The sequence below is a fragment of the Anser brachyrhynchus genome (genome assembly GCF_964034855.1).
Source record: "Anser brachyrhynchus genome assembly, chromosome: 2".
Lineage (NCBI taxonomy): Eukaryota > Metazoa > Chordata > Aves > Anseriformes > Anatidae > Anser > Anser brachyrhynchus.
In genome coordinates this window covers 66,901,017-66,915,497 of record NC_137695.1, presented here as the reverse complement: position 1 = coordinate 66,915,497, position 14,481 = coordinate 66,901,017, and the positions used below count along the sequence as shown (strand labels likewise).

The 14,481-nt window shown below is 41.5% G+C and overlaps 2 protein-coding genes across 14 annotated transcripts in view; both read left to right on the top strand.

The window, feature by feature from the left end:
• Positions 1-14,481, top strand: part of LOC308189729 (C-C chemokine receptor type 8-like) — a 66,016-nt gene that overhangs the window by 3,544 nt on the left and 47,991 nt on the right. The gene's annotated exons all lie outside the window — the stretch shown is intronic.
• GLB1 (galactosidase beta 1) overlaps positions 1-14,481 on the top strand; it is a 96,353-nt gene that overhangs the window by 44,131 nt on the left and 37,741 nt on the right. Inside the window, exons 16-17 of one of the 13 annotated variants that reach the window (XR_013946536.1) lie at positions 4,236-5,035; positions 5,329-6,786. The exons of 6 other annotated variants lie outside the window; for them this stretch is intronic. Coding sequence is in view for 5 of the 7 variants with exons in the window: in XM_080580091.1 (XP_080436217.1) it covers positions 4,236-4,496 (261 nt within the window). In the remaining 2 variants the exon portion in view is untranslated. 6 more of the 13 variants (XR_013946537.1, XM_080580101.1, XM_080580097.1 and 3 more) reach the window with 6 other exon arrangements.

Genomic DNA, 14,481 nt, shown 5'->3' with positions numbered 1-14,481 from the left:
AGTTTGCAGATGACACCAAGCTGAGTGGTGCAGTTGATACACCAGAAGGAAGGGATGCCATCCAAAGGGGCCTGGACAAGCTTGAGAAGTGGGCTCATGTGAACCTAATCAGGTTCAACCAGTCCAGGTGCAAGGTGCTGCACCTGGGTCAGGGGAATCCCAGACATGAGGACAGACTGGGAGAAGAGCTCACTGAGAGCAGCCCTGCAGAGAAGGACTTTGGGGTTCTGGTGGATGAAAAAAGCCAGCAGTGTGTGCTTGCGGCCCAGAAGGCCAACTGCGTCCTGGGCTGCATCAACAGAGGGGTGGCCAGCAGGGCAAGGGAGGGGACTGTGCCCTTCTCTGCCCTTGCGATGCCCTACCTGGAGTGCTGTGTCCAGGTCCGGGGCCCCCAGAACAAGAAGGATGTGGAGCTGTTGGGTCCAGAGGAGGGCCACAAAGATGCTCAGAGGGAGCACCGCTTCTACGAAGAAAAGCTGAGAGGGCTACAGTTGTTCAGCCTGGAGAAGAGAAGGCTATGTGGAGACCTCATTGCAGCTTTTTGGTAATATTGAAATGGGTCTTATAAAAAAGATAGTGACTTTTTACCCATGCAGATAGTGATAGGACAAGGGGGAATGGTCTTAAACTAAAAGAGGATATATTTTGACTAGACATAAGGAGGAAATTCTTCACTCGGGGGTGGTGACGCACCAGAACAGGCTGCCCAGAGAAGCTGTGGATGCCCCATCCCTGGAAGTGTTCAAGGCCAGGTTGGACGGGGCTTTGGGCAGCCTGTTCTAGATCATGGTGGCATCCCTGCCTGTGGCAGGGGAGTTGGAACTGGGTGATCTTTAAGGTCCCTTCCAACCCAAGTCATTTTACGATCAGAGAGCACTGCAATGAGAAGTTTGTGTGCAGACCTGAATGGTAACTTCTGATAGGGCTGGAGAATAGCTAGAACAGAAGAGTATGTTTTCACATTGCCGTGGTTGAAACAGCATACAAGATGAGTATGCAGCTGGAGGGAGGCACAGACAGCAGAATGTGTACACTGAAGTGCCACTCCTCTTAGAGGCCTAAGCATTCAACTTTAGGCTTCAAGAGTGCTGGTGTTAGGTAGCGAAGTTAATCCTTTCTGAAGCAGTTTACTTACTGTTATTAAAACAGAGTAGGAGATGGAGGTGCTGGTGATCTATCTAGAGCTTTGCAGTGGTTAAAGCACTTCGCAATATGCAGAAGACTGATTCATTGCAGACATTTAATGTTGCAGGCACTGAGCTTGGATGAGGAAGTCTCTTAGTCCCTGTTCCTATATATGTACATATCTTACACAATCACAGAATAAAATCCAACAATAGCTATTTGCACAGGAACTGGAATCTGGGACTTTTCCAGTAAATTCTGTGACCCAGTGAATCACAAACCATCTTCCTGTCTTTGAAATGGCAAATGAGTCCATTCTTAAGAATTCTTATGTTTCAGTGGGAATCTTTTTCCCTGACCTATTGGACATAGAAATTTGTTTTATATGGTCTGTATACTATCTGAAGAGGTCAAAGTGAAGAGATCCCAGAGAAACTGTAAATATGGTTATTGGATTGATCCTTCATCTTTGTAGAGATTGGACCAAAGTTTTAAATAAGATACCCAGGAGTAATAAGATTGAGGTGAAACTGGGTGCGGGGAGAAGAAAGGCAGAAACTCAGACTTCTAGATAACTTTACCAATGAGCAATGCCTATAAGGTAGAGGGCTGTAAGAGTCTGAATTCTACTCAAGTCCCATTGGATCTGGGCCTTAATTCCTTGAGGCACAGCTGTATAAATTGCTGATAACAAGGTGTGGAGAGGGACTTCTAATAGGAGCTAAAGGTGTTTGAGTATTTGAAAAACTGTGCAAACAACTCTTAAGAAAACGTGCAGTTTTAATGATTATCTTGCCTTTTCATATTAAGACAGAGAATATGACATGCTGGACAGCCCAGAAGAAGGATGTGGCATTAACAGTCATGTCTGATGGTTGTAGCTCAGTTGCCTGCTGTGGTTTTTAAAAGCTTCGCTATTAATAAAATTTCCCCCACCTTCACTTAATGAAGCATGGTTGCGCTTAAGAGTATGTCCTTCTGGATGTATGGTCAGATTTATTGTGTGTGTTTTTTTTTTTTTTTTTTTTTTTATTTAGAGTCAGGATTGTTCTTTATTTCTGTGGAATCGTGGGTTGTAGCTGCTGACCCTAATAAAGGAAATCTTTCTGAAGATAGATATCTATGTCCTATCTCTTTTTTTTTTTTTTCAAAGGTATGCTTGTTGGCAGCATGTATGATGCTATGTTTTCCTATTTTGGGATGTACAAACTCCTGAATATGCAGTCTTTAGAAATTGTAGTGTTAATATAATGTTCCAAATGGCAGTTGGGAAGTGAGAAAAGAAATTCATAGTTTTCTTGGAAAACTGAATTATAACCAGAGATTGATTAAGATCAGAAACAGACCTGTGTGATTGTACCTGCTGTGTTGGAACTCTAATGCAGCTGATTCCTACACTATACTCCTACTTCCCAGAGGGTTATAGTCACCCTGTATAGTAGCTAGTCTACTGTGTAGTGGGTACATCTGCAAATGCATCCTGTGGGGGGATAGCTTGCATTAATGCTATATTCTCTTCTAAAAGTAGTATAGAAGCAAAGTAAAGAGCTTGAATAAATAGTTCTTCTCTTGTCCTTTAATACAGCAGAAACAAGCCACAAAGTGAGATGAACTTGATTTAAATATTAAAAAAAAGTTTAAAGTCAAAGTTTATTAACATCTTGGCACGGTAAAAGATAGGATCTTACACTGAGATAGTGGATACAGAGACAAAATAACTCATCTGCATTTGCAACTATACAATCTCCTTATAAAACTTCTCTCACAAGTTTCATAAAAATAATTTTCGTAAATGCTTGAAAAAGAAAAAAGAATTACCTCCAAAATACCTTGAACAGTAATATTTTAGTATACTACAATTGTGCTTTTATAAATCTTTTATGAATATTATTTGATTTTTAATTATCCCACACAATGTTAAAATTCACCAAGAGTGCAATGAGTCCTTATTTTCCAGTGACTCTGGAAAATCACTCCAGTGATTTTATTATTTTTATCAATTTACATCTATGCCACAAGTGAGTTTGTTTTTCCTCTACGTTCTGATTACCAGAGGCCACAGCAAGAGGGAAAACGGATGAAGTTATCTGTTCCCATCCTCTTCCTTGCTTGCCAAACCGTCAATTTTCTGACATGGTGAAAAGGATGCTTAAGAGGAAAAAAAGCAAGTGGTTTGTCCAAATCAGCTTATGTCTTGTTTAATGAATCAAGATTCCATTCAATTCAGGAATCCCTTTATAATTCTGCTGAACATTTGGCAGCTCATCAATTTAAAGACTTTTGGAAACACCTGCACTTGTTTCACTCCAATGTCTCTACTTTCTGGTGTATAAATGACATCTTTTATTTCCTTTTTACTTGCCTAATTTTTTCTATTTTTAACTTGGGATATTTATAATATTAGAAAAGTATTTTGTTCTGGCCACTTCCATTAAAAAAGTAATTTGAAGAGTTTGTATGACAAATTAACTACAATGTCATTGAATTTACATTAATAATAGCAAAACATCAAAGATTCTCTGTTGTAACTAACTAAAACAAAATACAGCGCTCTTGCAGTATCATTTCACAATTTATTTTGCTGACTAAGCTATTGCAAGTATAATAGACGTCTGAATGTCATGTGTCTAGACAAGCTGTATATATTTTTCTTGAAATCATAGAACAGGAAAGCAGCGTGAAGATAGCATAGTATTACACTTCTGCAGAGAACAATTAACAGAATTAGGATCTGCTTTCTTTGTGAGTTCTTTCTCTTTTTAACAATCAGCTTCAAGTAAATACAATTTTCAGGGTTTGCTTTGGTCTGAAACTTGGCACAAAATTCAGTGTCAGGAACCTGCAATTCTGTTTTCTAAAGTATTGTCATATTTGGCATGACTGCAGTATCTGACCACTTTGTTTTTAAATATCAACTCATCAAGGAATTTAGATTCTTTTTACTATTTGTAGCAATTTCTTCAACAGATTATCTGTCCTTGTGTTCTATTGAACTGAAATATCAAGAAAATGCAGTTACTATGTGAAATGTGTTATGCTTAATGTTATTTAGATGTTTGATCTCTGTCAAATTATTAAAACTTCATTATATTTTCTCTTTCTTTTAACAGGGGCAAATTTGGATCAATGGCTTTAATCTTGGTCGCTACTGGCCAGCCCGTGGTCCTCAGTTGACCCTTTTTGTTCCAAGGAATATACTTGTTTCATCAGTGCCAAATAACATAACAGTACTGGAACTGGAACATTCTCACTGTAGCACCCAGGCATGCGAGATAGAATTTGTAGACAAACCGGTTATCAATGCAACTACACAGTACGAAAATGTTCCCCCCCCACTCTTTTTTAGAGACATGTGGCTGAACTATCTATAATGATTTGAGCGTTTCCTTATCTTCCCCCCAATTTGCTTCTTTTTCCCTTTAAACATACTTCCCTTTTTTAAAGAGTCAGTGTAAATTAGTAAGATGTTTAGCAGAGACAGCTTCTTAAATTCAAATATTTTTTTTCAGGCTGGCCAGAGTTAAATACTGAAATTCTCTTCAAAAAGAAAAGTTGTAGCTTTAGAGTTTGCCTTGAACTGTGAAACTGAACTCATCTAGAAGATTATTTTAGCATCAAAGTATATTGAAAATGCATAGAATCATAGACTATCCCGAGTTGGAAGGGACACATAAGGATCATCAAGTCCAACTCCTGGCACTGCACAGGTCTACCCAAAAGCTTAGACTATGTGACTAAGTGCACAGTCCAATTGCTGCTTAAACTTCAACAGGCTTGGTGTAGTGACTACTTCACTGGGGAGCCTGTTCCAGTGTGCGACCACCCTCTCACTGAAGAACCTCTTGCTGATGTCCAGCCTAAACATCCCCAGCCTCAGCTTAACACCGTTCCCGTGGGTCCTATCACTGGTGTTTACGGAGAATAGGTCACCTGCCTCTCCACTCCCCCTCACGAGGAAGCTGTAGACCACAATGAGGTCTCCCTCAGCCTTCTCTTCTCCAGGCTGAACAGGCCCAGTGACCTCAGCCACTCCTCATACGTCTTCCCCTCTAGGCCCTTCACCATCTTCGTAGCCCTCCTCTGGACACTCTCCAAGTTTAATGTCCTTTTTGTACTGTGGTGCTCAGAACTGCACACAGTACTTGAGGTGAGGCCGCACCAGCGCAGAGTAGAGTGGGACAATCACTTCCCTCGACTGACTAGCAATGCCATGCTTGATGCACCCCAGGATACGGTTGGCCCTCCTGGCTGCCAGGGCACACTGCTGGCTCATATTCAACTTGCTGTCAACCACAACTCCCAGATCCCTCTCTGTGGGGCTGCTCTCCAGCATCTCGTCACCCAGTCTGTACATATAGCCAGGGTTGCCCCATCCCAGGTGCAGGACCCGGCACTTGCTCTTGTTAAACTTCATGTGGTTGGTGATCACCCAGCTCTCCAATCTGTCCAGATCTCTCTGCAAGGCCTTTCCACCCTCATCCGAGTCCACAACTCCTCCAAGTTTGGTGTTGTCGGCAAATTTGCTCAAAACACCTTCTAGTCCTACATCCAAATCGTTTACAAAAACAGTGAAAAGGACTGGCTCTAAAATGGAGCCTTTGGGGACCCCACTAGTGACCATCCACCAGCCAGATGTGTCCCCATTTACCACAACCTTTTGAGCCCTGCCCGTCAGCCAATTGCTCACCCATCATATGATGTTTTTGTTGCTTTTTTGTAGGCTGTTTGCATTACAGGAACCTTCTGCTTTTTTTTTAACCATCTTTTGCAACTGAAGAGAAGCCTACAAAAGGGCTGCACAGTCCCATGACCCTGCTGGTTACTCATGAATGCTGGTAGGTCCATGCTGCCAATGGACTAGACAACTTTCAGCTGATTTTTGTTACCTGTTTAGTATCAGTATCATTTTATTCTGCACTGACTGCCGACGTTGAATGGACCTGCTTTTTCCACCTCCATGCAAATGACCTCTGAAAAAATCCATTTGGTTTCCTATGGGAGCAGTGACAAATGTGGAAGAGAGCACTCATGCAAGCTGATCCAAACAGCAGTAATGTGGACAGTGGAGAGCAATCTTGTAGTCTGCTTCTATCCTCTCTTTGAAAGCCATTTGACTGCTTCATGTCTACTATCTCCAGAGACTTAAATTAAATTGGCAATTACAAGAACAGTAGTGAAATTTAGGCTGTTTTGGTTGGACCATAGCCTCTGATTAACTTGCCTGCAGAATATAGTCTTAAAATAAGCCATTTTTCCTTTTAACTGATTTTTTTTTAATGGGCCTGTAATGCCTCTTCTTCATAGGCCAGAACCTTCAAAGTAGAAGAGAATTCAAATTCTTTGAATACAAAAAGAGAATTCAAATTTTTTAACTTAAGTCATGCCTTGTGTTTTGTTCCAGTAAACTGATAATCTAATCCAGTAAACTGACAATCTAAGTGCCTGGTATTTTCAAAAATATGCAGTCGTTGTTGGAAAAGCTGACTTTCTACAGCAGGCTGAATCTTCTTTTTGATTCTTAGCATTTTGATGTCAATCATGCAAACTCTTTGGTGAGATGTAAACAAAATATTAAGATGACAAAATCAAATATTTTCATAATCTGTGGTTGTTCCCTTTTGATTTGTCTCATGTTATTAAAATGGTTCTTTAAAGATTAAATCCTTCCTGTGTTTGTTTCGGAGGGAGCAAGTGGAGGAGGAAGAGTGATTAAAATATTAAGTGAGAAATGAGGTTGTAAAGTCTCTATGGACAAGGGGTTCTTGTTGATGTCTCATTTGTTTTGTTCTGAAGACTTGCGGAAAGTGAAGCAAAACAAAATATTTGTAAGAGGCTGCGAGGTCTTCTGAGGTGCCACCCTCTTCTGAGATAGCCAGTGCAAAAACCTGACTCTTTCTTCTCAGTTAATGCAGACTGCTACCCTCACCTGAGGAGAGAGTAGAAAGGATCACCACTACATTATCAAAACCTCTGCTATGTGGTTGATGAGCTGACTGCCACAGGGACTTTCAAACCACTCCTGTGCGGTTCACTTGAGCCACAGAACTCCTAGTCTGAAATTCTTACCTCAAATGCCAAGTCATACAGCTGGGAGCTGCGTGTGCAGTACTTGAAACACTTCATTTTCTGTTCTGACCCTGGTTCTTTTTATTCTTTACATCATCCTTATGCAGACCTTGGAAAATGCTCTGCAGCTAGTTTATTATGAAGTATTAGTTACCTCAGAGCCAGGTCTCAAATGTAAGGAATGGAACAGAATTAGTTTCATACTGGTTGTGGGTTTTGTGGCTTGAAGTGTACAGAATGACAGTACTTATTTAGATGCAATTCCTACAACAGTTCAGTACTTTGACAGCCAGGAGTAATTTTATTTTTGTGTTGATTAGTGCTGTAAAGAGTGGAAAAGATCAATTTGTAGTTCTTATCACTTCATTTGTTTTTCCATTGCATTAGTGAAAAAAATGTAGTATAATCCATTATATTTATTTTTGTCATATCTCCATGTAATATTACAAGCATGAAGGTTTTGTATCAAGGATTGCAAATATTAATCTATATAAATGTAACACTACCAGGAACAACATGATAAAACAAGGTTTTTCAAGTAGGGATCTAGATAGCTTCAATAACACACCTGCCTATTTACTGCTTTCTGTGAAGTGATCTGTTGTCTACAGAAAGGGACTGAAAGTTAGGGCCCTGATTCCTAATCCTGGTCTGCATACAATAAAAAAACAGGTTGCCAAATGGTGTGGCATTTATGTGAGTACACAGAAGGAAGATCTCTCTGAGGAGGAGCATTCAGAATGCATCGCTACCAAGGAGAGCCTGTTGCCTCCTGCTGTTCCTTCACCCATGGGTGTGTCCGTGGGTGCTGCAGGTTTGTCTTCTGCCCTGCCTGTGTCATGCACTGGGCATCTGCATCTGCACATTTGCTGCTGCTGCGTGGCTGGGGCTTATCCTAGATTTCCTAGCTTTGGTGTGCAGTCTTCCTGGGACTAGTTTCCCCATGCTGTCAGAAGTTTGCCTGCAAAGTGCAGCTGTAGGAGGCTCAGTTTAGCAGAGGTATTTTTCCAGAACCAGAGTGGGATTTGTAAGCTTAAACCACATTCCTGCCTACGCACGAATGAAGACCTTTTAAATGTTACTTGGGATGAATGAGCAAGGAGGTAAACATGGACTGGTGAACGGTGTGCACTATGTGGTTGAATTCTTAACGTATTGATAAGACTACCATTTCCCTTATGTTCATAGCATAATAATAAATCTAAATGTTAACCAACACTTCAGTCCCTCAAAACTTCAGTCCCTGAGTCTAACAAGGTTGAGACTTGGCCTTCTCCATGTTCTGTTAGCCTCTCAATGCCCTTTGTTGATCTTTGCAGGCAGCACTCTCACCTTTTTGAGTTCTCCCAACTTTCTGAGTGCTCCACAGTGTCCCTGCTTCCTTTTGTAGTTTTTGGATGATGTTTGCACATTTTGAATGTTAACATCAGTATGAATCTAGAAAATATTCCTGACTGAGCAGCAAATACTATCCACCTGGCCAATATCCATCAGGTGTTCAGAAAAGGCAATTACAGAGAAAGAATCTCGTGTTTAACAGCATGCTCCACAGGAGATGACACACTATTATCCAGGTCAGGAAGATGACCTGTTAACAAAGCACTCAGTTTGGACTGCAAGGGGAAGGAGTCTATCCTCAGGGCTCAAAGGGTTGTGGTAAATGGGGCCACATCAGGCTGGTGGGTGGTCACTAGTGGGGTCCCCAAAGGCTCCATTTTAGAGCCAGTCCTTTTCACTGTTTTTGTAAACGATTTGGATGTAGGACTAGAAGGTGTTTTGAGCAAATTTGCCGACAACACCAAACTTGGAGGAGTTGTGGACTCGGATGAGGGTGGAAAGGCCTTGCAGAGAGATCTGGACAGATTGGAGAGCTGGGTGATCACCAACCACATGAAGTTTAACAAGAGCAAGTGCCGGGTCCTGCACCTGGGATGGGGCAACCCTGGCTATATGTACAGACTGGGTGACGAGATGCTGGAGAGCAGCCCCACAGAGAGGGATCTGGGAGTTGTGGTTGACAGCAAGTTGAATATAAGCCAGCAGTGTGCCCTGGCAGCCAGGAGGGCCAACCGTATCCTGGGGTGCATCAAGCATGGCATTGCTAGTCAGTCGAGGGAAGTGATTGTCCTGCTCTACTCTGCGCTGGTGCGGCCTCACCTCAAGTACTGTGTGCAGTTCTGAGCACCACAGTACAAAAAGGACATTAAACTTGGAGAGTGTCCAGAGGAGGGCTACGAAGATGGTGAAGGGCCTAGAGGGGAAGACGTATGAGGAGTGGCTGAGGTCACTGGGCCTGTTCAGCCTGGAGAAGAGGAGGCTGAGGTGGGACCTCATTGTGGTCTACAGCTTCCTCGTGAGGGGGAGTGGAGGGGCAGGCACCAATTTATTCTCTTTAGTAACCAGTGATAAGACCCGCGGGAGTAGTGTCAAGCTGAGGCTGGGGATGTTTAGGCTGGACACCAGCAAGAGGTTCTTCAGTGAGAGGGTGGTCGCACACTGGAACAGGCTCCCAGTGAAGTAGTCACTGCACCAAGCCTGTTGGAGTTTAAGAAGCAATTGGACTGTGCACTTAGTCACATAGTCTAAACTTTTGGGTAGACCTGTGCAGTGCCAGGAGTTGGACTAGGTGATCCTTATGGGTCCTTTCCAACTCGGGATAGTCTATGATTTTATGATTCTATTCACTTTGGGGGAAGGAGTCTCTTCTCTTTGGGTGGGCTTGGTCACTTTGCTTTAATTGGATGACTACCATACTATTGCAATCTTCTTGTATTCTAATTTTGGACATGTTCAAATTACTGAGGACAACAACCTCTCAGTATATGTAAAGTTGATATTCTGACACTTCCTGGAAACCCATCCATGTTTGAGCAAATACCTTGCAGTGTTGAAAAATCTTAGCGTGGGCCTCTGACATTGACTTGGTTACTTACTGGGCATTGTTACCTCTACCAGCAGGAAAATACCTGAAAATGTTTGTTACATGGCTTTGCAATTGCTCATCTTCCCTTCTCTGCTTGCCAATGCTCTCACACAACTTCCCAAAGAAATCTGATTGATGTGTAGTCACTGCATTTTCTCTTTAGTTTGTTCTTGTATGCATCTTTACAAGGTTTCAAACAACATTTTAACAGATAATACAAGGTAAAAGTTTTATGAGAGGTGATCTAGCCATGTGCCTCTCTACCCTAAGCCAACATAATTTGTACCTCAAGTATCGCCAGCTCATTTAAACTCTTTTTCATTATTTCCTGAGATGGAGACTCCAGTTTTTCCTAGGGCAAGCTATTCCAGTGTTTACTAGTGTTTATTAGGAAACTTGTCAACAGCTAAATGAAAATCACATTGCTGTATATAAGCCAACTATCACTTTTACCATCTGCAGTTGACATAAAGTATTTCTTTGTGCTGTGAGACTTCTGTGCCATCTCTGTTATCTTACCTCCAGGATGGACTGGATTTACAGAAATATAAAGAGGTGCAGAGCAATGTAGAGAAGTTGGAGCAAGGATGCAAAGGGCGCTAGATTCTCCTCAGTGACACAGTCCAGGTTCTGCAGCAGTTTTTCTGAAAGAAACAAGGGTTGCAAGAAAGCTACGTTGGAAGCCATGACTTAAAAGTATGGTAGCCAACCTCAAGTTCCTGTCAGAAAGACTGCATGACAAAAGGGACTGGATAGTATAGAAGGATGGGGTCTACTTTAATGATTCTCAATGAGAAAGTAAAACTGGGTGGGAGATGATCTTGGGACTCATACAAAGGGCTGAATGGAAAAATGTTGGGAAGATGTCACAGGGATCTTTGTCCTGCTTTTCATAACATACATATGTTTAAATAACATACATATGTTTAAAAATCCCTTTTCAGAAGGGATTTTCTGTTGCTTATTATATTATCAAAGATGGGAGTAGTGAACTGGAGTTCCCAGCTTTGGGGGTAATCTTGAAGGTATGTGTTACCTACAGATGCTTCACAGAACCAGTCCTAGTTTCAGTGCAAGCCCCTTTCAGTAGGATATATGGTCTGTGTGGCTAAGGAATCAGGGATGTATTTAAGAATTCTTGTTGTGAGCCTTAGCACATATACTCGGTTCCCAAGGGGCAGGTGTATATAGCACTCAAAAGTCAGGGTCTTAGGGAGGTCCCACTTTTAATTGTGTTGTGTTGTAATGGGAAGCACCGTCTTGCTCATAAAACTCCCCAGCATGCATTCATACCAAGACGCTTGCAGTCTGCTAAGATCCCTATCTTGCACTTTGGTAATGTGTTTACACCTGCATGTCTGTAACTTAGCCTTTTTAATTTTTTGGCGAGTAGGGAAGGTAAATCCTAAGTGGAGCTGGGAATTGAGTTTGAAATTCTCCAATAATTCTCCAATAGAAGGGGTCTTTGAGTAGATCTGTTGAATACTGGTGCAAATCCTGTAGGAAAAATACAGTCAGTATCTGTTCTTCAAAAGTACTTTTCTGTTAAGTCTCTACAGTCATTCTAAATGTATGCACTATATTTCTTTAAGCTTAGTGCTTGGGTAGGGTTAATACTGCTACCCTGATATTGACTGGGCATTTTCAGTATTGTCTGCAGTTGTGGGCCAGAGCACAGCTCTGAGCACAGTGTGGAGAGATGTCTAGCAATTGTGGGTTATCTCTCTAATGCTTTATATAAGGAATGATTCCTTTCTGTTTCCTCTTTCTTTCTTCCTTGTGTCTTATTGGTTCTTCCTTCTTTCTGTTTCCTCTTTCTTTCTTCCTTGTGTCTTATTGGTTCTTCCTTCTGTACCAGGGAACTTTTGAATGTAGAGGAACCCCAATAATTTCCTTCAATGTGTCTTCAGTTGCCTGAAGTGATCCCCACCCCTTGCACCTAGCCATCATTAGTTTGCAAGCTGGATGAAGATGCCTTTTGCAGGTCCTATAAATCTTCATCAGGTACACACAGTGAATGCCCTTTGGATCACTACTCTAGAATTAGCCAAAAGTTGGGAATTCTGCAATAGCGCTCTCAAAAGCACTTGCCTTGCGAGACAGCAAGTGGCTCTGTGTTGTGTGTGGTGATGATGACTGTGCAGGATCTGCAGGTATTCCTGCACTATGGGTGAAGGGGCCTTCTGTAGTGTTGGCAGAATTGTTGAGAATATGAAGGAAAAGAAATTAATAGCTCACTCTTTGCCTTCTTTAGGCCCTGGAAGACTTTAGCCTCTGACATAAAGATAGGCCTGGGCACACACTCTATGTACCTTCTTTCAAGCTTACTTTTTTATTTTTCTGCTCAGTTTTAGGATGTGGTTTACATTAATCATGAATAGGTAGATCCTGTGCTATGAAAAACCTGAGAACTTAGCACTGAACACATAAGTGCTAGGGGTTAGCACGATTTCCTGCAAAACTTTGCTGAAGTAGTGACTTCTGCCACATTGCATTCCTATATTGCTTTTTTGGTTCTTTGACCCAGAGTAAACATCTACATCATAAGCCAACCTTAAAACAATGCGAGTCTTTTGACTACAGCACCTGCAGACATGGCTTTATTTAAGGCATTGAGTCCATCTAGTGCACGTTGAAATTAAAAAATAAAAAATAAAGTGCTGCTGGTTGGTATCTGCTGAAGCAGCTATTTTTTCACTTGTCCACATCTAGCCTCTCTGGTCCATTCGTCTTGACTCAGAGGTGTTGAAGAAAACCTATTGCTTCTACAGATCCTTTCTAATTTCAACTGTCTGACACCAACAGACAGCCAGTGCTTTAGTATTAGCCAAACTTTGGACTCCTCTTCCACCCTTTTTTCAATAAAAGTTAAGATAGCAACCAGAAAAACACCTAAGCTTGATTACCCATCCTAGGAAATGAAAGAAACTTGGGTAGAAGGTGCCAGTAATTGAAATGCACGTGTATAGAAGCTAGTATGCTGAAATAACCCAAAAGACACTTTAAAAAAAATCTGATGAATAGAGTCCGTGCAAAGATAATAAAATGAGATTACTGTAGTAGTGTACCTGACTTATATGCAGCTAGTTCCTAGTTTCTATTTTACATACAGTACCACACAGTGTTGGAGGGGATGTTTAAGCATTACAGAGATGCAAGCAAACAAGAATATTAAGGGTTCCAAAACATCATCTGAATAAGAAACCTTGTGAAGACAAAGGGGAAAGCACAATAGTTTCTCAGAAAAACAGCAGTGGTTTTTAGGGTTACTTTTTCTTTTTTCTTCCCCAAACCCAAGCAAGCTCGGAGGGGAAAGAAAATTTCTTTTTTAGTGCCTCCAACCACCAACAACTAGCTACAGGCTATGGCATTGCATCTCACTGAAATGGAGAAGGTGAATGGTGCTGAGCTCTGTAGTTTTCATAGCCACAAGTGGAAAATTTTACATGAGCTGGGGTGAAGATTCAACCCCCCTGCTTGGATGTGCAGGGTGGGAAAAATATCCAAATCCTAACAAAAAAACCTGCCCAACTGTTAAGGTTGTGAACACTCAGCTCTGATGGTACTTGCTGCCCAGGTACTTATCGCTATCTTGCTTTACATATTACCCTTGGAATTAAAGGCAGAAAACATACTTTTTTTCTGAAAATTCTCAATATGCATCACATATTTTCAGTTCTTCACAAAATAATAAGGCTAGGTGATGCCTGCTTTGGTTTCACTCTAGTTTCTAGTGAGCAAGTGTCTTCTTTGGAATACAACCACGCTGTTGTACTTGTCCTGCAGAGTGGGTGCAAGAACATTCAGGGATTCCCACCATTTCTCTTCTCTCTGTGTTGTGAGTTTGTCAAGGGTCTGCCTCATCAGTGCAGCAGATGAGAATTTGCTCATTTTTGCACAATTTTGTCTCTGAGGCTGAGGCCTTCAGTCTTAAGTTAATCCTAAAATACACAGAGCTCAGCTCTTCTTTTGTTTTCTTTTTCTCATTTAATAGCAACGTGTTTTTTTTTTTCATATAGGTGTAGTGGTACTGGTTTTGACTATTGTCCATCTAGCCCTGTACCCTCTTTTGAATGTGAGCATAGCCAATAATTTCTTTTTAAGTTTCAGCACCTGAAACTTTCAGGTGAAGTCTTTTTTTCTTACTAAATTGAGCTGGCATTTCAGTGGAAGAGACTCAGCTTTGACTGCTGATTCAGCGGCGAGCTGCTCAGTCGCCATGACTTGGTTTGCAAGAAATCCCCCAAACTCTAAAACTTACACTGTGCATGCTGGTGTATAGCAATCAGGATTATTTAAGAACATCATCTATTTTTTTGATCACCTTGGTCTGTGCTCTTTCATTTATTTGATTTTTGGGCTTACTC